The 24,804-nt window shown below is 43.4% G+C and overlaps 3 protein-coding genes and 1 long non-coding RNA gene across 7 annotated transcripts; 2 read left to right on the forward strand and 2 right to left on the reverse strand.

The window, feature by feature from the left end:
- The first annotated feature begins 3,812 nt into the window (after nucleotides 1-3,812).
- On the forward strand, nucleotides 3,813-6,532 carry LOC101763857 (uncharacterized oxidoreductase At1g06690, chloroplastic). Its single transcript, XM_004975250.4, has 10 exons — nucleotides 3,813-4,199; nucleotides 4,543-4,634; nucleotides 4,723-4,760; nucleotides 4,855-5,016; nucleotides 5,107-5,129; nucleotides 5,246-5,317; nucleotides 5,428-5,595; nucleotides 5,732-5,814; nucleotides 5,932-5,994; nucleotides 6,094-6,532. The coding sequence occupies exons 1-10, from the start codon at nucleotides 3,944-3,946 to the stop codon at nucleotides 6,274-6,276; spliced, it is 1,140 nt and encodes a 379-aa protein (XP_004975307.1). The 5' UTR covers nucleotides 3,813-3,943; the 3' UTR covers nucleotides 6,277-6,532.
- Nucleotides 6,533-7,853: 1,321 nt separating this feature from the next.
- On the reverse strand, nucleotides 7,854-13,602 carry LOC101764254 (putative receptor-like protein kinase At3g47110). Its single transcript, XM_004975251.2, has 2 exons — nucleotides 8,483-13,602; nucleotides 7,854-8,410 (listed from the first exon to the last, which is right to left on the reverse strand). The coding sequence occupies exons 1-2, from the start codon at nucleotides 11,205-11,207 to the stop codon at nucleotides 8,037-8,039; spliced, it is 3,099 nt and encodes a 1,032-aa protein (XP_004975308.1). The 5' UTR covers nucleotides 11,208-13,602; the 3' UTR covers nucleotides 7,854-8,036.
- A 1,136-nt stretch (nucleotides 13,603-14,738) lies between these two features.
- Nucleotides 14,739-16,416, reverse strand: LOC111257878. The gene is made up of 2 exons (XR_002678476.1): nucleotides 16,249-16,416; nucleotides 14,739-16,130 (listed from the first exon to the last, which is right to left on the reverse strand). It is a non-coding gene; the product is annotated as an uncharacterized LOC111257878 (long non-coding RNA).
- Nucleotides 16,417-17,015: 599 nt separating this feature from the next.
- On the forward strand, nucleotides 17,016-24,166 carry LOC101764664 (protein PRD1). Of its 4 annotated transcripts, XM_022828674.1 has the most exons (10): nucleotides 17,016-17,504; nucleotides 18,932-19,038; nucleotides 19,120-19,304; nucleotides 19,879-19,929; nucleotides 20,020-20,181; nucleotides 20,288-21,257; nucleotides 21,342-22,035; nucleotides 22,398-22,678; nucleotides 22,754-23,423; nucleotides 23,608-24,166. In XM_022828674.1, the coding sequence occupies exons 1-10, from the start codon at nucleotides 17,055-17,057 to the stop codon at nucleotides 23,824-23,826; spliced, it is 3,789 nt and encodes a 1,262-aa protein (XP_022684409.1). In that variant the 5' UTR covers nucleotides 17,016-17,054; the 3' UTR covers nucleotides 23,827-24,166. The 4 variants fall into 4 exon arrangements, with proteins under 4 accessions (XP_022684409.1, XP_012702864.1, XP_022684410.1 ...); XM_012847410.2 differs by having other exon boundaries at nucleotides 19,879-20,181; XM_022828675.1 differs by lacking the exon at nucleotides 17,016-17,504 and adding an exon at nucleotides 18,034-18,819 and having other exon boundaries at nucleotides 19,879-20,181.
- The last annotated feature ends 638 nt before the right edge of the window (nucleotides 24,167-24,804 follow it).

Here is a 24,804-nt window from a genome sequence, read left to right on the forward strand (position 1 = left end):
CGCAGCACCGACAGCAGATGTTAGCATGCCCTAGTGTAATCTAAGTGTTCAATTGGGGGGGCGGGGGGAGGCCTCTAGTACTGGTTGAGGGCTTCCCCGAGTACTAGAGGTCACCCTCTAGTACCGAGTGGAGGCTCCAAATCCCTCGAGCTGCGGTCCTTCTAAACTCATCACACGAGCACACACAAGCAATCAAGGGAATATAATAATAAAACACTACATCAAATAGAGAAAAACAAGATCAAAAAGCCAATCTATGCATTAAGATGAACTTGTGGACACAAGAAGCACTTTAAAAGGATCTAAAATGCTAAAGATATGCACTAAACAAGATGCAAGGGCTTGCTGGCGAAGATTTACAATTTTCAGGGGCTAAACTTGAAGAAACTGAGGGCTAAAACATAAATATATGCATAAACTGAAGGTTTAATGCGTAAAAGAGCAAGTCTAGGATGGCGGGCACTATTATGCAGAAGCTCAGGTGCTTAAGCGAAAGAAATAGGACCTAGATCTAAAGATCTTTGAACTACGTGGGACCGCAGTGCAAAAACTAGAAAGCAAGGGGTCTCTTTAGCAAAAAGCATGGTGCGACACGGGAGTTGACCGGTACAGTCGACTCCGGTCAGATCTAATCCGAGCCGTCAGATTTAGATCGGGTGGTTGCGGTCGACTATGACTAAAGTGGTAGCGCACTGGTGGCGGAGGACGGCGGCAAGCGGCGGCGGACTCACCGGAATCCGCTCAAAAGCGAGCTTCCCGGTATGGTTTTGGATGTGGTTTGGCCCTAGATCAAGCTGAGGACACCGCGAACGCATCTAGAGTGTTGCCGTGAAGGGTTGTAAGGTGGAGGCAACGCGTGGCTCGGCGAGGCGGTGCGGCAGCGACAGATGTGGCTCCGGTGAGCGTGAACATGCAGGTAAAGCCACTGGCGAGCACAAAAACCCCGCAGGTGGCCTCATCAACCTCTTGTGGATCTTCAGGCGGAGCTCTTGGCGACGAAGAGGCAACGGCGGCGGAGATCAGCGGGGTTTCTTATATTTCATAATAAGACAAATATTTGTTTGCAAATATTTTGAAAAACAAAATGAAATGTTGGAGTTTGAATGGTAAAAGTTAGTGGATAGTTATATTATATGTAAATGCAGACAGTAAACGTTACAGATGTTCCAACCTGCCTAATGCATCAAATTTCATTTTAAAAATATATGAATAAATAATATTTCATTTTAAAATTTTCACTTTAGACTTTTAAGGTGAACGGATAGGTCCATACAACTATTAAGTATATAATAATATAAAAACTTCTTTTCTTTTGTAATATATCTTCTTTTAAAATAGCATAAACAACTTACCCTCTTGTTTCATAAAACAGCTATTTGTTTGCAAATATTTTGGAAAAAAAATTAGAGTTTGAATAGTAAAAGTTAGTGGCTAGTTATATTATCTGTAAACGGAGAGAGTAAACATTATAGATGTTCCAACCTGCCTAATGTATCAATTTCATTTTAAAAATATATAAATAAGTAAAACACCCATTCAGTATAGGGCTCGTATTTTTTTAGATTTATTCTAAAAACCAACAAAACTGTTTTTTCAATGGTAGGTGATTAGCCCGTTGATAGCAAGGCGCATGCATGTATTTACAACAAGTGAGTATGTGTGTGTATAAATTTAATAAACATATATATATTTGTACTGTAATTCAAAAAAGTAAAAAAAAATAAAAGACTCCTGGATACTTGTGTGCGGATCATCGTACGTGACAATGTATCTGTCGCGCGGGAATCATATTCATGAACGAAAATGAGATGTGTTGCCAAATCTCGTATGAGTGTGTGACACCTCTGCCCCACCGTATAGCATAGTATAGACTGTCAGTGTGCGCGTGGGTGGGACTAGGGGTGTTGAGCAGTTATAGTAACTACGGTTATAAGTCTGTAAAGTACCATAGGTGTTGCCAATTAAATCGGTGCAAAGAGCCAATTGAGGAGCCCATAAAAGGCAGCGACGAGGCCTTTCATAGTTCATATTTTCGACCCCTTTCAGTATCGATCGTACCGTTTTGTGCAATATCTTCAAAAGAAATTATGCATGCTAGGATTAGGAAGAATCGGGCATGGAGCTTCCACTACAATATCTGGTCATCAAGGGGGGAAGAGAGATCTTTGCAGTGTGGCAACTCTTTTCCGAGCAATTTGAGTGCATCAGACCTTGTCGTAATGATATTGTGTTAATTTGAAAAGACCAATATGGGGCTGCTGCTTGGTTGCTGACCTTCGGGAGAAAGGTATGGTAAATTGTGGCTACCAACCAAGCAGCCCCTACGTGTCTTTTATGCTTCAGGGGAATTTATTGACTATAATTTTTGGGAACTGTTGTAGCACGACAAAGAAACGACGGGGCCATTCGATAGGTTCATCCCTTTAGCTTGTGTTATCGATTCCTCTATTTTAACTCAGCTAAATAGTTGTAAAAACTTAGCTGCAGAATCCAGAATTGTTTCCATTTTCAAGAAAAAAAACAAGTAGCTGCCCGGCCCGCTGCCTTTCAAGAACACCGTCGCTACACACCCGCAGGAAGAAAAAGAAAGAGCAATTCTCTTCTAGGAACCGAGACACAAAGCCCCATGCACATCGTAGCCCTATCCTTCAGACAAAAAGAAAGTGGGTTTTGTAGTCCAATTTAGAAGTTCTTGCATAGTGAAAATAATTTAGGAACAGAACATCATCGACCAACAATTCCCAATGAAAAAACGCCATCAACCACTTTGTAAATAACTTAAGAAATGTTTCAATTAGACTAATTACAAAATGCATGAGCAGTTGAGAAAATTCTAAAGAAAGTCGGTGAATAACCATTGGCATTCGGGAAGAAATTAAAAACACTCAGCAAATTTTGAAAATCTTATATTGAGGTAATTTCAGCCTAGGAAATGACTTGAAGAAACCCTTTACTGTTGTTACCACAAGCAAACGAGCTTTGTACTTTTAGAAAGTTTTTATTCTTAACCGGAGTTACAGCTATATATATAGTTGGTTATAGAGTAACCATTGCTTCCATGATGCCGTAAGAAGCCTACTTCGACCAATGTTTGTTTAGTAGCTAAATCTGACGCCGTTCCATCCAAACAAGCCCATCCACACATATGTATCGTCCCCTCATTTCTTGGTTTGCTGGTATAGCTTGTAATGAATCTTGGCCACGTTAAGATCTTAATCTTAATTAGGGACATTGCTCGTATGTAGAACAAATCCATGGTATCAAGATTAAAACGTATTTCCTCCGTTCCGTTCCAAGTTATGGATCGTTTTAGTTTTTCTAAATTTAAAGATTTTGCTACACATAATTAATATATATCTAATTACTTAGTAAAAAAATATGAATCCTAAAACAACTTATAATTTAGAATGGAGTGAGTATATACCATGCTAAGATGACACTTGCCCGATCAGCCTAATGCGTCCCATATTCCCTGCTGCTGCTTGCTGTATTCTCCTTTTCCTCCCTCGATTAAACTTGAACCATCCGTTCTCTTTGCATGGTCCAACGAACTACTACGCGCCAAGGTAGATACTACTGCCAGTGCAACGTTCCTCACGTGCCACCTCGAACTCTAGCTCCATACACACGTAGCACTCCTACTACCCTACAAGAAGCCTGCAGCCACACAGAGCACTGAAACTATCGGCAACTCCCCGCCAACCGCAACCGGGCTCCAAGCCAGACCCGTCGCCGTCCCGGCTCCCGCCGCAGATTCGCGCCTCGCGGGCCGCTGCTCCCGACACCATCAAAACGACGCGTCCACAGCTCTCTCGCCCCCCCACGCACGCACACACACACACACAGAACGCGTGCTCATCCGGCCTCGCGCGCGCGGTGACCGGTGTGGGTAAGCCAGCGGCCTGATCGAGCAACGTAGCTAGCTAGCTAGAGGGCGCGATCGATGGCCCTGCAGGTCGCCGCCGGCGTGGCGTGCTGCTGCCCTCCTCCTCCGCTCCCCTGCGGCGGGCGGCGGCATCCGCGTGCGGCGGCGCTCGGCCGCCCGCCCCGCGCGGTGGCGTCCTCCGGCGCGGCGGCGGTGGTCGAGGAGGGCGAGGGCAAGGTGAGGCTGGGCGAGTCCGGCGTCGCGGTCACCAAGCTCGGCATCGGCGCGTGGTCTTGGGGCGACACCACCTACTGGAACGACTCCGAGTGGGACGGTACGTGCCTCTGCTGCTTCGTCTCCTGAATTCCTGCTGCTCATGCTTCTCGTGCGCACGAGCTGCTTGTTTCATGGCCTGCAAGGAACAGTATTCCCTGCATGCATGTGTAACTTGCACGGATGTCGTCGCGCTCGCGCCAACCAAAATTAAATCGGCATGCATGTTCCCCCTTTCTTCCTATGATCTCGATCTGCAATACTTTTTAGTTGCGCCAGGATTATCTGTATATCGCTTCTACCCTTTTCAGCGTTAATTCACCATGCCAATGGCAACGCGATCGATGTACTCTGTTGCGGATGTAAAAGCTAATTGGCTCCTTCGTCTAACTAATTATTGGCAGAAAGGAGACTGAAGGAGGCGCAGGAAGCATTCGATTCGAGCATCGATAACGGGATGACTTTCTTCGATACCGCCGAAGTGTACGGTACAGCGGTAAGATTCTCACTCGTTCTTCCCTACTTCTTCCAAGTTCAACTCTGAAGGCACGTTTAATTTAACTCAAAACCCTTGTGTCCTTCAGCTGATGGGAGCAGTCAACTCTGAAAGTTTACTAGGAGGGTAAATGTGCCATCTTCCAATATTTATCACTTTCTGCAAAATGACTGTAAGTCACAGTAATACTCATCATGCGAGATGTATGTCTTGCCATCAGATTCATCAAGGAAAGGCAGCAGAAGGAGCAGATTGAGGTCGCCGTCGCGACAAAGTTTGCTGCCCTCCCATGGAGATTTGGCCGAGGAAGCGTTCTTTCTGCACTGAAGAAATCGCTAGACCGTCTTGGCCTACCCTCGGTTGAGCTCTACCAACTTCACTGGTCGGTTTTCCTCTGCTTTCTCTGACTCATTTGCCTATCAGTAAATTCTTGTCATTTTTAACTGATCCATTCTCATTTTTACCTTTTTAGGCCAGGGATATGGGGGAACGAAGGTATATATATATCCAATGCAACCTATCCTTGGCGAAACTAAATCTGTTTGCCTATAGTGCCTTGTAGCATCAGTAAACCTTATTTTTCTGACATGGCTGAGCATGATCCATTTCAGCTTACCTTGATGGCCTGGCGGATGCTTATGAGCAAGGCCTTGTGAAGGCTGTTGGAGTCTCAAACTACAACGGTTTGTATTCTGACTTTGGCTTGCGAATGATCCAGTGTTCACCTTTCGCTGCCTCTATTTTAGTAAAGTTCATTGGAATAACGCAATCTGTATCATGATCTCTTATATAGAGAAGCGCCTTCGGGATGCACATGCGCGCCTGAAGAAGAGGGGTGTTCCACTTGCTGCAAACCAGGTGAATTACAGCCTGATATACAGAACTCCTGAGTTGAATGGTGTGAAGGCAGCTTGTGATGAGCTCGGCATCACCTTGATTGCCTATTCCCCAATAGCACAAGGTAGGAACCAGTCCCTTAATTTTCTCTACCCAATTATCTCATAGCATTGAACAGTTTTAATTTGAAGTATGCCCAATCTAGTTCTTTCTTTTCTAATCTCATTTCCTGCACTTAACTTATTATTCCGGTTATTCAGGTGTTTTGACAGGGAAATACACTCCAGAAAATCCCCCTACCGGTCCTCGAGCAAATACATACACTCCTGAGTTCCTCACCAAGGTCAGATTTCCGTATATTAGAGCTAGCTAATAGTTGCACTGACACGCAGCTTCAACCTCTGCAATTCAACATTGTTGTCTGGAACCTGAAGATGCTTCATGTATTATGTGTACACAGCTCCAACCACTCATGAACAGGATCAAAGAGATTGGAGCAAGCTATGGCAAGAATCCAACCCAGGTACCTACAAAAGCATGGAGCATCTCAAAATCAAAGGCATTGGGATCAATAATGAGATATTGAGATGTATGAACACGGCTGATCTTCCCTATGTTCCAGGTGTCTCTGAACTGGCTGACCTGCCAGGGGAACGTGGTGCCGATCCCCGGGGCCAAGAATGCCACCCAGGCCAAGGAGTTCGCCGGTGCGCTCGGGTGGAGCCTGACCGGCGACGAGGTCGAAGAGCTTCGGACTCTGGCGCGCGAGATCAAGGGCATCAAGATGCCCATCGAGGAGTCGTGAATACTTTGCATTTCACCATCCAATGGAATGTCGCTGATAGGAGATTAACGTTCTTTTATAAGGGAGAAAAAAACACTAAGATGCAGAAATGAAACAGAAGTTTCAGCATGTGTAAGTAGAAAATGGTTATATATAGCTGACATTGGTTCTCAACCTCTCACGCCTAAACACTGTAAGATATGTAATGTAAGTATGTAGCATATTCATTTGCCAAAAGCAGGGTTGCAGGGGTGGCACATCCAGCATCCATAGAGCATGTCCAGTGTGTGTGCAATGGTTATAAAAATCACATGAAGAAATGGCTTATCGATTTATGCCAAATTGCTCTCAGACCCCCTTAACAAATTGAAATACCTTAAGCGTGAAATGATGCCAGTAAATATGATGCTGACCCAACCATATCTGAGGCTCAGGCCATTAGCTTCATGACAATAGGCAAATTTCACCTCTCCTCCTACCTTATCAAGTTGTGTGTTTCTTTGTGTTGCTACTTGGGAGGTCTCCTCTTGTGCCTAATATTCCTAGGGACCCTGTTAATACCATCTTTTTTTCATTATGTCTTATTTTCCTTCTCCCGATTATATTTCTTGTGTTGTCTAGCTCTTATTCCACCATTGGGGTTCTATTTTAGCTCATTAATTGTTACGCAAAACATTCCATAATCATGCAATTGAAATTGAAGCTATTTGTAATATTTATAACCTCAAAGGTCGCTATATAAAACATTTCATTTCAGGAGCAGCTTCAACTCAAGCTGATGATCGTTAAGCTCCTGTATGTGAGAGGAAGAGTTAGGGATGAGAGAGTGTGTGGAAAAATAGACTTTAATTCAACAAACCTATCTACGAAGACAAAAATCTGATGTGGATACTAAGTTGGTTACACCGTTTTACATCGCTCTATTATTGTTGGCTAGGTGCCATTACAAAATTATAGTTATTTGCTATCACACAGTCACCATTAAAATAGTATTTAATCATAGCTAATGAAAAGCATTTTTTCATCCATAAAAGTGGGGTCCACATGTCAAATATGTTTGGTAATTTGTTACGAGGAATTTAAAAGAATTCGAAACCACAAATCATATTTGGAGCCGCTACTACTTGTTTCGTTGTGATTAGAAATAAATAATATTGTATTTGACAATATGGGTTACCCACTCAATTATTTATTGGCTTTGTACCTAAGATACTCCCTCTGTCTCAAATTACTATTCATTTTGACATACAAGGTCCATAGCAAAAACTATGTATTCAAAACAAACAGTAATTTGGGATGGAGGGAGTATTATTTAGAGGCCTGGTTCACGGGAGTGGCAATGTGGCATATCAGCGATTGGAGCAGGTGGGTAGGAAGTACTTTTATCCAGCCATGGGGGGACGATCCAGTCTACTGATTGATAATCAATAGCACTTCCTTAGATATCTTAAAACTTGTCTGTAACTTTTGTGGGATCTATGAGTATCATAGTTATGTAGAGGCCGGTATCTCAAGATCAACTTGTTATAATTGTCTTAAATCCAATAAAAACTTGCTTTCATCTCAAAATAAAGTTACGTGCATGTGCAGATACAGTAGATCACGCTTAATACCAGCTATTCGCATAGGAATGAGTAATCTTCTCGGCAAATAACATGCCATCTCTTAATCTGTTCTGCACACCAGTGTTTCAGTCCGTAAAATAGATAGTTTTCCTATTGCAAATTACACAGTTAACAATTATGAATCAGTAACTATATACACACATCCTACCAGCACTGTCAATGAGAGTTCAAAATTTCAGCATCAGACTTCAGAAAACTTTCTTTGATAGCAGAGAGTTTGGCGCACACATCTCGCATTCCAGGCCTATCACTCGGGGATTCCATGGAACATGACAGACCAAGTGCAACCAGGGGGGCAATGTAGCTCTGCAGCCATACCTCTGTACACGGTTGGGATTCCTCACGCACCATTTGAGGATCTACAACCTCTGCAAGTCTATCTGGGAACATGGAGTCAGTAAAATTGTGAAGGTTAAGTCCATCAATAAAAAAATCATCGGTCGGCTGCTTTCCCGTTATCATCTCCAAAAGAAGAACCCCAAAACTGTATACATCACCTCCTGTGGTGATTTCGGAGCCCATGCCGTACTCTGCAAAAGTGAATTAATCGCTTTAAGTTCAAGAAAAGTTTTAGGTGTGAAAAATGAAAGAATTATACTCACCAGGAGCCATGTAGCCAATTGTTCCTCCAACTTCGGCCAGGCTTTTTGGAACAATGAGACCTGGAAATAGAAACTTTGCAGACCCAAAGTCACCAAGACGAGCGGTCATGTCGATATCTAAAAGAATATTGCTTGGCTTCAAATCACAATGAACCAGAGGAGGAGTAACTTGATTGTGGACATAATCGAGAGCAGAAGCCACATCTGCAGCAATGCATATCCTCTGGCCTAAGCTTAACACTCTCTCCGGCATACCACTGTAGTACTCACAGTGCAACCATCTTTCAAGGCTTCCATTAACCATGAACTTGAAGATTAGTGCTTTGAACTCATGGTTTTCTGTATCCAACGTCGAGCATAGGGTAACAGGTCGCATTAAATTGCGATGACGGGTGCTCCGCAGCACCTCGCACTCAATAAAGTAACTCTTATATGCTCCAGGTTCATTCAAGTTGAATACTTTGATAGCAACTAGGCTCCTGTCATATTTGAACCTACCAACATAAACTGATCCAGTACGGGTTGAGCTGATTGTATGTACCGTAGAAAAGCAATTGGTAGCTTTCAAGATGTCACCATATGAAACCTTCTTTAGTGTTTCATTGTTGCTGCATGGAAAAGCTTGCACTTCTCTTCTCTTTGTCTGGACAACGGAACGGATAATTCTCAATATGTCCTCCCACCGTGGAAACTCAAACACTCTTTTCTTCCAAAGAGTCACCACAAACCATAACAATAATATTAAAGCAATAATAACTGATGGTATCACTATCAGTGGCAGCAGCGCAACACCATGGTTCTTTGATTCAGTGGCGACATCACAAATTGGCAGTGCTAGTGGTGTGGGAGACCTTGAACAGAGTCCTTTGTTGCCATCCAAAATTACAACAGTTGAATTTTGAAACAAGCCACCAGTTGGAATTGGTCCATCAAAATTGTTGTGAGAGAGATCGAGTTTCTGTAACAGAGTGAAGTTCTCGAGGAATTCCGGAACATTACCAGATAAGTCATTCCAAGAAAGGTCAAGGTACTGGATTGACAGCAACACCCCTAAAGCTGGACGAATACTTCCATTGATCAGATTGTTGGAGATATTTATAAGAACAGTAGTTTCCATACGGCCAATACGATCTGGTAATTCCCCTGTAAGATTGTTGAAGGACAGGTCCACACCCAAAGGAAGGGGAGGACCAGCAAATAGTTCGTTTGGTAACAATCCCCCAAGGCTGTTAGATGACAAATTTAACTGAAGCATCATCGAGCACTGACCTAAACTACTAGGTATGTTTCCACTCAAATCATTGTCATCAAGGAAAAGCTCTCCTAATTGACTAATGTTACCGATTGAGGAAGGGATGTGACCTGATAATTTATTCTTGGATAGGTTCAGGATAAATAGGCTCTGGAGGTTCCCCATTGTAGTTGGTATGCTTCCTGAGAGCAAATTGTTTTCCATGCTAAGCGCAGTGAGATTAACAAGATTGTTTATCTCAACAGGTATAGAGCCTGATATTCTGTTCGACCCAAGAAACAAATATTCAAGGCTTGTGGAAAGATTACCGATTGATCTAGGTAGGCTGCCATTCAGCATATTTCCCTCCAAGGACAATTTTGTCAGCTGGGTGCAATTTGTTAGGGAGGCAAGGAATTGCCAATGATATGCTTCTAGCTGATTCATTCCTAAAAGCACCTGATGCAATTTTGCTAACGATCCAAGAGATGGAACACGGCCATGCAGGGAGTTATTTGAAAGGTCAAGAACTTGGAGATTTGACGCGTTTTCTAGTGAAGGAGGGATCAAGCCCACCAGATTGTTGCTTTGCATGATAAGGACTTGGAGATTTGGTAGTGAGTAACCAATGTCAGATGGTAACTGCCCAACAAGGCCGTTGCTGCCTAAGCTGAAGTATCTGGGTGAAGACATATTGTAAAGAGGCAGGGGGACATGCCCTGACAAGCTATTGAAACTCAGATCCAGTTCAAGAAGTTTCGAAATGTGCCGCAAACTTTCTGGAATTGATCCTGTAAGTATATTTTGGCCTAGTAACATAAAGAGGAGAGAAGAAACATTTCCTATTGAAGGAGGTATGCTTCCAGAAAAGAAATTCTCAGTAACACAAAGGTACTTGAGGGATGTGACCTTATCAAATGGAGGGATAAAACCAGCCAAAGAATTCCTCTGGAGATCAACCGTAGTAAGTCTAGATGAGTTAGTAAACAAAGTAGTAGGGATCGCTCCTGTGAGGTTATTGTGTGAGAGGATTAACTTGCTGAGTGAGGAGCTACTGGCCAACGAGTGAGGGATAACACCAGTAAGACTGTTGTTTGCAAGATTGACATAGCTGAGGGACATGCTATTGCCCAACTCCTTAGGGATGCCTCCAGAAAACAAATTGTTTCCGAGATCTAACCGTGTTACTGAGGTAAGGTTAGCAAGAGAAGGCGACAATTCCCCAGCCAACTGCAGAGAGTTCAGCTGCAGTGAAACGACGCGGAATGGAGGAGACTTACCACATGCAACACCTCTCCAGCTGCAGTAGAGCGAGTTGTTGCCCCATGAGCTCAGGACGCCAAGGGGATCACTGGTGATGCCTTGCCGGAAGGAGAGGAGGGCTTGCCTGTCGATCTCGGATCCGTTGGCCGATTCTGCAGCTAAAATTGCAGCGGGATTGGACAGGAAGATGAGTTGATGGGCCACGAGAAAGAAGGTGAGTACATGAGCCATCTCTCCGAGCCTTGAAGTGTGTGTTTCTTTCCCCTTCACTCGTACTCAAAATTAAGTAGACCTGGAATCTTCTCCCCGCTGACTGGTCTACAGACCAGCTGGGATGATCAATACTTGGATGGGAAACGCAAAGACTTGTAAACAAAACGTGGCCAATGGTTGTCAGTGGTCTACTGGACTTTAGAGCATCTCCGAGGGTCTATCAAAAAATTCTTCCTCAAAATCATGTATTGGGTATTCTATTAAAAATTTCTTTGCCCAAAATCATGCTATTCCACAACGGATTCCCAATAATAAATTATCCAATATTTTAAAATTTGCCGCATCAATATGCGTGACCCTGAGCTGGGCTGCCCCGTTCCTCCGCCGAAGTGTTTTCGCGCTTTCGCACTATGGTTGCCTATGCAAGAGTTGGGCTGTGCTGAACCGTATTATATCCGCTGGGACTGCCCTGCTCTCAGAAAAGCATCTATCATCCATTGGTACGACGTCAATTCAACATCAAACTCTCAACATTAAAGGCCTTCGATCGCTTGCAACAGTATGATCCATCTGATGATCAAACCACAGCAGCAGGCGAAAAATTGCCACCTGTCTCAAGCCCAAGTCTCGCTCCATGAAGTCCCTCGTGCTCCAGCTTCGTGTGAGAGAAGACAAGCAGGTTAACCGAAGCTAATGCTAGACAAGCAGAGCCAAGCATCTTCTGCCATTTTATAGAAGAAGTGAAGCAGAGGACAGCAGGGGACGAGACGAGGATGAGGACTACCCCAGCGCCACCTGTTGAATCCCATCCCCATCCCGGCCACGTGCTATGCCATGCCCAGCCGTAGGGCATTGAGCAGCCCATGTGTGGGCGCTCGCGGCCATGGACGCCCAGCCAGAATGCCTTATCTTTCACCATGAGAAAGCAGAGTCTAACAGTTCGTGGGTAGCGGGAAAATCAGCGTCGGCGGACTCCTCTCCCACGTGAGCACATGTGCTTCTCCCACGCTACTTCCGCGCGTGCTGCCCCGGAGAAGAGGGAGACTTGCGGGTTGGACTCCGGCACGTCACAGAGGAAGGGAGGTGGCTGCCAGGGCGCAACAAGGGGGGCCGCTCGGGTGCAGCGGAGGTACGGAGCCTCCGGCAGGCGGGGCGCAGAGGAGGTGAGGAGGCGGGTCGTCGCTGCCGCTGGAAGGAGAGCTGCGTTGATTTGGGAACCAAGGTGAGTTGATTGCTGCCGATTTGGAGTTGGGGAAAAGTGGATGGCACCTTCGCCCAGCTCACCGTCGACGCTCGCCTTCCGAAATCGGTCGTGCCGTCGCTAGCAGAAAACGGTTGGCGCGCGGGAAAGGATGAGCGCGCAGGGGGCGATTGGGGGAAGCGCCAGCTCGCGCAAATATGCGGGAGAACGGAGGTCAGATTCGAGTTGTCGTATTTTTTGGGTAACGATGGGGAAGCTGTTGGAGTTTGGAATTTTTCTTTTTCTCCCTAAATTTGGTTTTCGGATTGTTATAAGGGGTTTCTTGGAGTTGCTCTTACAGTCAACTTTGATATTTTCCATAGATAATATATTTAAAAATAATGAACCGCAGATATTTTTACCAGGAATAGGCAGTATTATAGTCAAACTATGATCAAAACAATAAACCTGAATTACAAAGTAATTGGTGTCATTCCAGTGGTTCAAGGTAATAATGATGTTTGAACAGTTATTTTAAGTGTTTGCAGTTCGGAAAATGACGACTTAGAAAAATATATGATACTACAATATTACATTTTAGGGCGCGAAAATGAAAAGAAAAAGTATAGGAACCAAATATAATATCTATAATATCAACTATTTTCTTTGCGAGGATCTGTGTTATGGACTATAAACATCATTTTCACCACCGAAATCGCCAATTCTCCGAGGAAGTTTTACTTTCAGAACTGACTCAATTTTTAAAATTGTAACCGAAGCTAACAACCCTTTAGCTAATGTTGGAACAATCTGAATACAATAAATTTACGAGCAAGAAGCCAAGATGACGCATCTTAAAGAGCATTTTCAGGAATTTTGGTAATTGAAAAAAAAATCGCTGAGGTTCTCACCACAAGTATTGAAACACCATGACATCAGTCCAAGACTGACGAAGACAATAGGTTGGACCGTACAACAGTCTTCCATATGGAGAGCACGAGGCAAGTCCGCGCCGCGAGGCCGGCGATGGCGAGTTCGGCCGTCGGTCAACTTGGAGTGGAGACGGAGGTCTAGGCACGACGAACTTGGAGGTGGTGGCGCGGGCGCGACGAATCGGCCGTGCGGAGGAGCTCGGTTCGGCTGAGCAATGGTGGAGGGGAAAGACAGGGTTGCTGGAGGTGCCGGGTTAAAGAAGAGGCTGAGGCCTCGTTCGGCTGGCAGGGGTGCAATCCTCATGGGGGTCTAATCCAGACACGGGATGGGTGGATCCCCTTGCTTTCACTAAATACCTGTGGGGGTTTAATCCCCTCCTCTCTTTAATCCCTGCATTATTCGGTTTGGCAGGGATTAATACAGGGGAGGCAACAGAAACAGAACGTACACATGCAGCAGCAGCAGCATTTCTTTATCTTATCCATTAAATTATACAACATAAATATGGGCAAGGCAATAGCAGATCATCATGCTCGCGTACAAGTGTATTCAACTATATTTAAATTTACATCAGACCATCAGTAGATGGTAACTACGAGAAAAGCAATGCAATGCAACTAATCATCACATAAGAGAGAGCCTCCTGAATCCCGTATAATTTCAGAAAACAAAATGTTCAGGATACATCACAATAGCTCAGATAACCACAAAGCATCAATATATCAGTCAACTGGAAGAAGCAATTAAACTCACAAGTGCCAAGATCAGCCACAAATTTCAGAGCTTATGAATTGAAGATACTTTTGGTCAGGTGATTGGACTAAGGGGCTGTTTGGATACGAGGTGCTAAACTTTAACAGTGTCACATCGGATGTTCGGATGCTAATTAGGAGGACTAAATATGAGCTAATTATAAAACTAATTGCAGAACCTTGTGCTAATTCGCGAGATGAATCTATTAAGCCTAATTAATCCATCATTAGCAAATGGTTACTGTAGCACCACATTGTCAAATCATGGACTAATTAGGCTTAATAGATTCGTCTCGCAAATTATACTCCATCTGTGCAATTAGTTTTGTAATTAGCTTATGTTTAGTACTCCTAATTAGCATCCAAACATCCGATGTGACAGGTGTTAAACTTTAACAGGTGGTTCCCAAACACCCCCTAAATGTAGCATAATTAATTAGGAAGAGAGTATTACTCATGATGTAACTAGGAAGAGATTACATAGAAAACACGTGAATGAGGTCAGATTATAAATTAGAAAAAATTATAGAGCAAGTACTCATTGTAATCAGCACAGGGCACAGATATAGATTGAACAAGGGTTGCAGATGGCAAGAAGCTGCCAGGTGATACAAAGCTAGGATATCAGCTTAGAACTTGAGAATATGAAGGCTAGGTACAAAACTAAGAAATGATGGCCAAGACTAAAACACCCAAGTTTAGTTCATTTCTTTATATCACTTTACAAAAATCTGAATATCTGAATAAATACAGCAGGACCTATGTATTTCAACTGTCGTCATTTCAAGTAGGATCATGAACAGTTAAGTAACTTGCAAGATATCACTATATGTAATGATACAACAATAGAAAGTAAATTGATTTCTTTCTCTGCATACATGTGCACACAATGACACAAGCCTACCAATATGAAGGTGCACCGTGCTTAAACTGCATCTGAACCCATGGTTTAACACCAGTAGCTCTCTGAACTTTTTGAACCCAACTCAGCCGATGCCATGACTCTGTTTCTTTCTCCTTCTTGAAAACACATGACTCTGTTTCTTTTTTTATTCTTTTTTTTATTCTTCTGCTTCTAAAAATCTTGTTTGTGCAGTGCAGCACTGAAGCTGCAGTCTAGGCCAGTGCCCGCAAAGTTGGAATCTGACACAAAGACGGAACAGCGTACACAAAGTTGCAGTCCCGCGGAGACTCGGATGTTGTTTGGCACTTTTGGCTGTAGTTGAACTAAACTTCTATTTGTGGTGCTCGAGCCTGAAAAGAAAAGAAGAGCCCAGGAGACAACAAAGGTCTTGGAGAATGTTGTAACTGTATCTATGCGGCTCATTAGATTTTAGACATTCTATTTTGTTGCTACATCCTTGTACCTTATTTGTATGTATGCAGCTTCAAGACATATATGCTAAAAAATTCTCCTCTCCATTATTTCGATTACTGTACAGGGCTCAGGCAGAGAACAGCTGAGCTGGAAGAGGAATAGGCTTAACCGTGTGCTAAAAGCTAGCAAGGATTCCTGCTACTCCTGCTATGACAGATCACAGATGCAATGCAAGGATGCGATGAAAGGGCAGTACAGCTTGATCATCTTCCTGTCGATGGGGATTTTGCCGCCTCACCAGTGATCCCGCCAAACTGTTAACCATTTCTGAAACATTCAGAGCGCATGGTTAAATCCAAAAAGAGCAACTAACCGACAATTAGCACTCAAACATTGCTGAAACTATGGATCAAATGCTGCGTGAGTCCCTGGCATGCAGACCACAGTTGTACCATGTAATTCACTCTGAATTTTCCATATACGCTAAAATTATGGGTAGTCATTAATGGGAAGCAAAGAGCAGGGTGAGTAAAGACAAGCATCAGTGCATCACTAGTTCAGTACTTCTAGCCTCTGGGAACAAACAAACAATACCATATCTGGTGAAACAAGCGCACATGGAAAAAAAAATTCAGAGAGGGCACGGGGTAGCTAGGGGCTTGGCGCGAGGTGATGACGGGCACACGCCGCGGCGGAGGCACATGCGGCGGCCTCGCGAGGTGCCAAGCCCTGATTGCGAACCAACAACAGGCGAAGCCCTGATCGCGAACAAATAACAGGCGAATTAAGAACGCAAGAACAACTAAGAACGCAAGAACAACGCAAGAGCCCTAGAATATGAGAGGAGGAGAAGGAAGATGAGGAGAACATGATTACCGTGTCGAGAAGGTGGACAGAACTGATGGATGCCGCGGGGAAAGCGACGAGTCGTCGTGTCCGTCGCCGCGACAGCCGCTACAGCGCCGCCACCAGTCGCGCGTCGCCTCCACCGGGACCGGGGATCGTTCCACGCCTTGGACTCGAGGGTGAGTTCCCGGGCCGGGGTAGGAGGGAATGACCGGGGTTGGGCCGGGATACAACCCGCGCCGGGCTTAAACGTACAGCCGTTTCTGTGTGGGCCGGGATTCTACCCAGGCCGGGTGACCCACGGGGATTGGGCTTCAATCCCGGCCGATCCCGCCCAAAACGAACAAGGCCTGAAAGGGGACGGGAACTCGGGAAGGCATCAAGGGGTACTACTACTCCCCCTGGCCGCGCGCGGGCCGATCTGCTCGACGGACGCCGATGGCCGCGTGGCGCGCGGGCTCTGTCCCGGTCGGCCACTGACGCCGATTGAATCGACCGGTTTCAGTTTAAAGCCCGCGAAGGTCAACGTTTTTTGGCAAATTTTCTCGAGATTTTGCATTGTAGCTCGTCGATCGCCTCAATACAAAAATTATAGAGGATATAAAGGATCCCAGTTCGCGTATCAAGTCTTTATTGAAATGAGCTACGGTTAGAAAGTTTGAGAGCACCAAAGATCGTCCAAAAACATATCAAAAACTGAATTTTCAGAGCGCGAAAACCACGAAATCGCTTTGCCCTTAATAAAGAAAAAAAATCCTCGAAATCACGTTATTAAACCTCTCCGCTGCTGCCAACGCTCGAATCTCCCAAAACCCCCTTTTGCCCTCCCCATCCCCATGGAACCCGACGGCGACACCTCGCCGCCTCCTCCGCCGGCGCCGGCGCCACCGCGCGCCTGCGGCGCGGGCCACCGGGCGTCGCACTCGCTGCCGACCTCGGCGGGCGGCCGCGTCTGCCTCTCCTGCGCCGCGGCGCTCCTCTCCTCCGCGGGCGCCGCCTCCACGCCGTCCCACCACGTCGCTCACGCGCTCGCCAGCCTCTCCCTGGCGCTCGCCGACCCGGCCTTCCTCGTGCCGCTCCGCGCCGCCCACCCGCGCCTCCTCGCGGCGCCGCTCGCCGAGGCGCTCGCGGGCGCCGCCGCCCGCCGCGACGCGGCGCTCGCCGCGCAGGCGTCCGACCTCGCGGCCGACCTCGCCGCCGCCGTGGGAGCCCCCGCCGCCTCGGAACTCGTCGCCCGCCTCGCCCGCGTCCTCTCCTCCGGCTCACTCGTCAAGCACCTCCACACTGTACGTGCGCGGCCCCCAGCCACTCACATTTTCGTCCTAGGCTAGCTCTCCCCGAAACTTTGATCGTTGGAAATGGTTTTTCAATGGAAAACATTGCGAGATAGTGGATTCTAGAAGTCTCATTCTACCTGAGTTGGTTCGTTGCAAATAATGTCTGGTGGAGGTCAAGTGTAGATCTAGCTTTCTACTTGTTGCAGTTCATGAATTGCATTATGATTATTGTGGTGCTGAAACCGCTACATGATTTGGTAGCTGCTTATTATGTCAACATGGTGGTTTATTAGAACTATTGCACTATCGGGGTGTTTGGATCCTAGAGCCGTGTCACATCGAATATTCAGAGTCTAATTAGGAGGACTAAATATGAGTTAATTATAAAACTAATTACACAGATGGAGGCTAAATGACGAGACGAATCTATTAAGCCTAATTAATCCATCATTAGCAAATGGTTACTGTAGCAGCACATTGTCAAATCATGGACTAATTAGGCTTAATAGATTCGTCTCGCTGTTTAGCCTCCATCTGTGCAATGGGTTTTGTAAATAGTCTATGTTTAATACTCATAATTAGTATCTAAACATTCGATGTGATAGGGACTAAAGTTTAGCCCGGGGATCCAAACACCCCCTATATATGGAAGTTGACACTGACGAAGGGATGGTGGGAATATTTAAGGAGTACGAGATATTATGGGGAATTGCCATCCTTCACGTAACCTAAGCACTCTGCAATCTATTATTTTTCATACACCTATAGTTGCTTGCACTATCATGTCTCAACAATTTGCTGCAACTCCACCATTCACATCAATCTCAATATCGATAATGTGTATTTTGTACATATGATGGAATGAGATCCCCCCCCCCTCCCTTTCTGTAATAAATTTCCTTACATTTACTTGTGCTATAATATGAATTGAGCTAATGAACTGAGAGAGGCATCAATTGAAATCTTCCTAGTTTGGTTGTACCAAACTTAAATCTAGGATAAGATCTTGTTTGGTTACACTACTAGATTAGATGCTTGACGCTCCCATACACTATTTGAAGTAAACATAGTAACTGGTGGCAGGGAAAAGTTTAACCAAGTGCAACATCATTTTAATTGATTAATTTCACTCCGGGAGATGTATTCACTATTCAAAGGTTGCCCCAGAAGTACATCTACAGTTAGTTTTCAGGATACAGTTGGAGGATGATCAGCTTCCTTGCCCTGTCACAGTAATTGTGGTGGACTACTGCAATTTGTTCAAAGTGGCCTGCAGTCCTTTTATCTCATCGTTTGACTGAGGTAGACTGGATCTATTAAAGATGTGAGGCATCTTGGTACTTAGTTTTTTTTTATGAAGCAGAGGCAACAATATTGTTGAGATTTTATTTAATTGATTTTCCTAATGTCTGGATCTTTCTTTTATGTCAATGCAGCTACATTGTTTGGGGGTCTTGCTAAACACTACCAAAGATGGTGCTGCATATATAGGAGATAAACTTTCGCTTTTCTTAAATCTTGTTAATGACCTCCGACTACCAAGGTGAAGACAACTGAATTTTAATGCTTATTTCTTACTTTCCAAACACCTCATCTGGCAACATCCTTAACTTCATCTATACAGTGATGAAATTCGTGGAGAGATACTCTTCGTGCTATACAAACTCTCTATATTAAATGCCACCCCATGGGACAATATGTGTGATAATGGAGATGTGGATCTTTCAGCAATTGGAAGAAACTTGCTTCAACTCTCTCTTGAAGTCCTACTCAAAACTCAAAACGATGCTGTCCGCTTGAATTGTGTTGGTTAGTGTATTTCTTCTTTTTGTTTAATACAGATAATAGTGCTTTAAGATTATTCTATCCAGTTAGAGGTATGTGATGTTTGAAATTTCATATGAACCAACAAACAGTTCTGACCATTAGTTTCTGTCACAATCTATACATAAGTTTGCAGAAGTTCTTTGTGACTAATTAATCTACACATTGTCCTTGTGTGAACATTCTAAATATATAAGCCACAATTAGTCAAAGATCAAAAAAGTTGTGTGGAAAGCTTCGTATAGTTTGATAATTTTAAGTGTTATGAAAAGCCTGCAACGTAAATTGATGAATGCACCTTTGCTGACATTGCAAGGACATGGCTACAGAGTTCCAATAGTTTAAGAGTTGGTGGAGGAAATAATTTACAATCTTGACTTAGTACCTTCAAATTGTTTGTACTAGTGTAGTTCCTTGCAGTAATAAGAAATTTCATGACTTCAAGTCATTTGAACTAGTGAAATTTGGATTTTCCTTTAAGAAACTCATCAATGCTGGAAATTTCTGCAGTAGCTGGTTCTTCACTTGTTATTGATGTTCCTTTTTTGTGCTTCTGCAGCATTGCTCCTTACTTTAGCAAAGAGAGGGCCCTTTGACATTGTGTTGCTCGGTAATCCAAGTTCAATCAATTGCTTAGAAGCAGAACACATGCAGACAGATTATATGTCCCTAAATGCTTCTCTTGTTCTATTTGCTGAAGCTGTCAAAGGATCTCTGCTATCTACTAATCTAGAAGTTCAGACAGGGACATTGAATTTGATCTTTCATTTCCTTTCATCTGATGCAAATATTTGTGCTCTACTCCAAACTTTGATCAATGAAAATGTTGCTGATTACATATTTGAGGTTCTCAGGTTATCAGGTACAAAAGTTAACCTTTTTGCAGTCATGAACCACTTTCTGAAAGCTTAAATGCATATTGGATCTTGAAGACTTACCAGTTTGAACTCCTGTCCTACGTTCTTCAGGAAAGAATGATGTACTTGTCATTTCCTCTATTCAAGTACTACTACTTTTAGCCAGATCAGAGGAGAAATTCAAAGAAAAGCTTGCCATTGGATTTTCCACCCTGCTTCCTGTTCTTCACTATGTTGCGGAGATACCATTTCACCCGGTCCAGTCTCATGTTTTAGAACTTGTTTGGATCTGCATGGTCAATTGTTCTGGTATCCTCTCGCTGCCACAAGAAGAACAGATAGTCTGTACTTTGACTGCAATCTTGAGAAGAAATGGCAATGGTGAACTTGGCATGAGTTCTGAGACCTTTATTCTCGTTTGCTCAATATTGATAGAGATTCTGAAGTCACCTCATGCTCATGATATTGAGAAATTACCACCATTTATTGAAGAAGCATCAAAATATGCTATATCTTCAACATTATCACATGAGTATGATTCTATGATCCTAATTCCTCATTCCCTTCTTCTTCTGAAAGAAGCACTTCTGTTCTGCCTTGAAGGGAGCAAATATAATATTTCTAGCAAGAAGGATCTTGAGGATAGCATCATTGAAACTTGTGGAACGATTTTACTGCATTGGCTTGAAAATGCTGTGGTAGATGGTAATGATGATGAATCATTGGCAGGGATCCTTCAGATTTTCCAAATTATTTTGTCAAGGGCAACTGACAAAAAGCCATTAAAGTTTGCTGAGTTGCTAGCATCATCATCATGGTTTGGCCTGTCATTTGGATTCATGGGCTTATTTCCTACTGATCATGTAAAATCAGTGGTGTATTTGGTCACTAGTTCCATTGTTGACAGAGTTTTGGGCTGTAATTATGGGGAAGCTATTAGAGATGCACACATTTATCTGCCATCAGACCCCACAGAACTGATGTATTTGCTTGGGCAATGTAGTACAGAAGACTTCAACTTGGCATCATGCCAATGCGCTATTCTTTCTATACTGTATGCCTGCTCATTCTACAATGAAAGGTGCTCATTTTTGTGCTGCTTTTGATTCTCCATTTGTAACTTACTAGAAAGAATGCTAATGTGATGGTTGTTTCAACTATTCAGGCTTGCCGCTGACAACCAAATTCTGGCTTCTGTTGAGCAATACATCCTCCTCAATGGTGGGAACTTCCCACAGGAAATTAATTGTTCTGTTTTTCTTACGCTTCTGGTCCATCTTTATGCCTTTGTCAGAGGCATTTGCTGTAGCTGCAGCATTCCACATAGTCCAGAAGCCGAGAATACTCTATTCCATGTAATGAGACATAAGGACTGGGATTTGCTTGCAATCCGAGTCCATCCAGTAGCAATAAAATGGCTCTTTCAGAAGCAAGAACTTATGGAACCACTCACATTCCAGATGCTAAATTTTTGCAAAACTTTCTGTGAGGATGAAACTGTCATGCTCTCAAACAGCAGTCAGTTGGTGGACATACAAATGGTTGCAGAGCTGGTGCTTTCTGGAGAAACCATTGTCTCATTTTTGCTGGTGTCCTTACTAAACCAGATAGTAAAGGAGGGCACCGAAGATGAGGTCTTTTCAGTGATCAGAGTTATCGCTGAAATCCTCATGATCTCTCCTTGTTCTTCTGATCAGTTTATATCATGCGGCATTGTCGATTCATTCCGTTGCATATATTGCTTACCTTACTCTTCAAGGATCAAAACGGTTTGTTCCTATTTGATCTTTAACACCTTATGTTCAGCAAGTGCATCGACATTTTCTGAGGAAGATGAATGGCTTCCTCTTACTGTGAAGGTACTCTTGTTCTGTCGATCTGAGTTGAACCACAAGTTATGACGTGGACCGTAGTTTTAATCACATTTAAGCAATATTATTTGCTGGTTATTAATAGCTTCATGGGATAACTATTGGGCTAAACTTGTGGATATGGCAAAGTAACGAAATTCTAGTGCAGGCATAGAATATTTCTATTGTTTTAAGCATAGCTTGGATTAGAATTACTTCCTACGGATCCAATCCAACATCCATAAACGGTAATTGTATGTTTAGGCCAATGCAACAGTCCAATAGAATCCATTGCTATATATTATTTCAATTTGTGTTATTTCTGGTTACATTTATAATTTGTCTAATTCAGAAATCACTTTTGTTTACAGTTATTGGAATTTATCAATTCTGGTATTGATTATACATCTAGTAACCAAGAACGTAAGATATTGATTGGGATATTATGCTTTGTTTTGCATCATTCAGCAAACAAAGTTCTTGTTGAGCCTGCAAAAGCCATAATCTTGAACAGTTCTTTGGTTTCTTTAACCGATGTTATAGTACACACAGCATGTGCAAAAGGCCCATCTTTATTTCAACACAATCAGGAGACAGACTTTGGAGAATTTATGATCCTTGTACTTCTAATGGTGTTTTTCTCTCTAAGAAGGTATGAAGCTGTTACTTGCATGCTTTTTTTTTCTTTTTTGCTTCAGCATGCACTAAATGTGGCCTGTATTTTCAGTTTGCATACAATTCTAGAGGCAAGTATTGACTGGCAGGACTTCCTTCAGCATCCAGATGATGCCCAATCTTTTTCTGTTCTTGGCATTCCATGCCATGATTTATGCCGTCTCATGCACTTCGGTCCACCTTCTGTTAAACTTATTGCTTCACAATGCCTGTTGGAGTTGCTCACGAGAATTTCAGATCAAAGAACATGTACTCAGGCTGAATTAAGATGCTCTGTGAAGTATTTGAAGTCCATTATTGCAGTGACTGAGGGTTTGGTGTTCAGTGAAGACTGTAAAGTTGCTGGAAATTGCGGTGCCTGTCTCTCTGTGATTTTAGGTTGGGAGAAATTTGGAAGCCAAGAGAAGGTGGCAACTAGAGAATCCAAATGGTTTCGGTTAATAATGGAGGAATTTGCTGTTGCCTTGACAGCTCCTGGTTTGACATCCAAATCTTTCACCAATCAGCAGAAGTTTGCAGCAAATCTAGCTGTTTCATTGCTCAGGCTGAGCCAAGTACCAGATTGGTTAACATCGCTGTTTGATAGCCATCTTATATCTGGCATTGTGACTAATCTTTCTGCTAGGAATGTTACCGCAGAAATTGTCAATCTCTTCACTGAGCTCATGGCTAGGAAATATCTGAGTCAAGAGCACATTGTTGCACTGCATAACTTGTTCCAGGTTTGTGTAATTCTCTTCATAATCTTACAAAGTACAGAGCATGGCATTGTATAGTCGTACAAGTAGGCTTCCAGGATCATATCCTTTAGCTTAGTTTACCTTTTGAATTCCCCTGCCCAGATAAATTTGATTGGTTTGAACATTTAGTTTCCACCTGGCTCACTTCATTCTTATCACAATGCAGGTGTGCAGAAGTCATGTCTATGAGGGAAGCTCCAAGGCGCAAATGTTGGAGCAGAATGTTAAAAAGGTCGCGAGAAGCACCGATGACGTGCTTGCCTTGCTCTTTGGCTTGATGCTGAACCAGTGCACGGAGTCTGGCGTGGTTCAACCGGAGCAGCAGAGACTCCTCCGTGCGATTGATCTGTTTGTCCAGGAGTCGAGCGGGAGAGAACAACGTTAAGGCCAACCAGCTTGTGTACATGTTGTTCAGTGAATCTGATACTTCTTGCTCTACGTTTTAAACCAAGTTGATATTCCAAACGGGGAAAGCAATCCCTGTTTTGAAAGGCTGCGCAATTTTCCTGCGAGAGGAGGGGACAAGCGCCGTAAGTTGCATACAAGTTTTGGTGTAGGAGAGGAATGTACATGTGATGTGAATAGATAGGATTGCATCATCCTTCTGGCCTGAAACAGCAACAACCATTAACGCTCTTCTTTATATGCATGGGAGGACTAAGGCCCCAGGCGATGAACTGGTGATTATTTTTGTTCACGGGCTTTCCCATTCAAGTTTCTTTCGCGATTCTGGCATTCCATCCCTTCACCTCACGAGTTTTCAGGATTGCGTTTCTATTTCCGGTTATGCTTTTTCTGCCTTCAAAAAATAAAAAAAAAATTGTACTGTATTAATACCACTGACGTTTAATATCGCAGTTGTGGACAAATAACTGGTATTGGAATAATTTTGCCATAGTAGGTACTCCTATTCAACTGCCATTAAAAATTGTACTTAGATTCTCTTCATACTGCTATGGTTTTCTGTCCCCTAGCAAATGTCTAGGGAAAAATCTTTTTCTAACAAATTGTTGCTGGAAGGATACCCTATGTCCACTAGCAAAAGTAACTTGTTTAGTCATTTGGGACGTGTTTGGTTAATAATAACATCTAGCTTACTATAGTGTTGAATATAATGAAAACTTTGATTCCCTACCATGTACCATCTGTACAATTAGTACGATCAAATAGCAATTTAAAAACCATGGCATTAGAGATCATTGTATTATGTAGAATCTAAAAAATAAATAATATTTTTTTATGATCTCAAACTTCAGGAACATGGTTTTCAATCAAATTTAGTAAACTCTGAAATCAACAACCAGGCTGCAAGACCTGCGGGGCCCATCCATCAGCGTCACACAACAGAGCGGGGCGAAGTCTT

Source organism: Setaria italica, chromosome VII (assembly GCF_000263155.2).
Source record: "Setaria italica strain Yugu1 chromosome VII, Setaria_italica_v2.0, whole genome shotgun sequence".
NCBI lineage: Eukaryota > Viridiplantae > Streptophyta > Magnoliopsida > Poales > Poaceae > Setaria > Setaria italica.

What these genes read in the sequence shown, in the direction of transcription:
- LOC101763857 (XM_004975250.4), top strand. Translation starts at nt 3,944, where the DNA reads ATGGCCCTGCAGGTCGCCGCCGGCGTGGCGTGCTGCTGCCCTCCTCCT. An exon ending in TCTGAAAGTTTACTAGGAGG is followed by an intron (nt 4,761 to 4,854) that starts GTAAATGTGCCA and finishes TCTTGCCATCAG; the next exon opens with ATTCATCAAGGAAAGGCAGC. An exon ending in TGGAGTCTCAAACTACAACG is followed by an intron (nt 5,318 to 5,427) that starts GTTTGTATTCTG and finishes TCTCTTATATAG; the next exon opens with AGAAGCGCCTTCGGGATGCA.
- LOC101764254 (XM_004975251.2), bottom strand. Translation starts at nt 11,207, where the DNA reads ATGGCTCATGTACTCACCTTCTTTCTCGTGGCCCATCAACTCATCTTC. An exon ending in AATTGGCTACATGGCTCCTG is followed by an intron (nt 8,411 to 8,482) that starts GTGAGTATAATT and finishes TCACTTTTGCAG; the next exon opens with AGTACGGCATGGGCTCCGAA.
- LOC101764664 (XM_012847410.2), top strand. Translation starts at nt 17,055, where the DNA reads ATGGAACCCGACGGCGACACCTCGCCGCCTCCTCCGCCGGCGCCGGCG. An exon ending in TCGTCAAGCACCTCCACACT is followed by an intron (nt 17,505 to 18,931) that starts GTACGTGCGCGG and finishes ATGTCAATGCAG; the next exon opens with CTACATTGTTTGGGGGTCTT. An exon ending in GGCTTCCTCTTACTGTGAAG is followed by an intron (nt 22,036 to 22,397) that starts GTACTCTTGTTC and finishes TTTTGTTTACAG; the next exon opens with TTATTGGAATTTATCAATTC.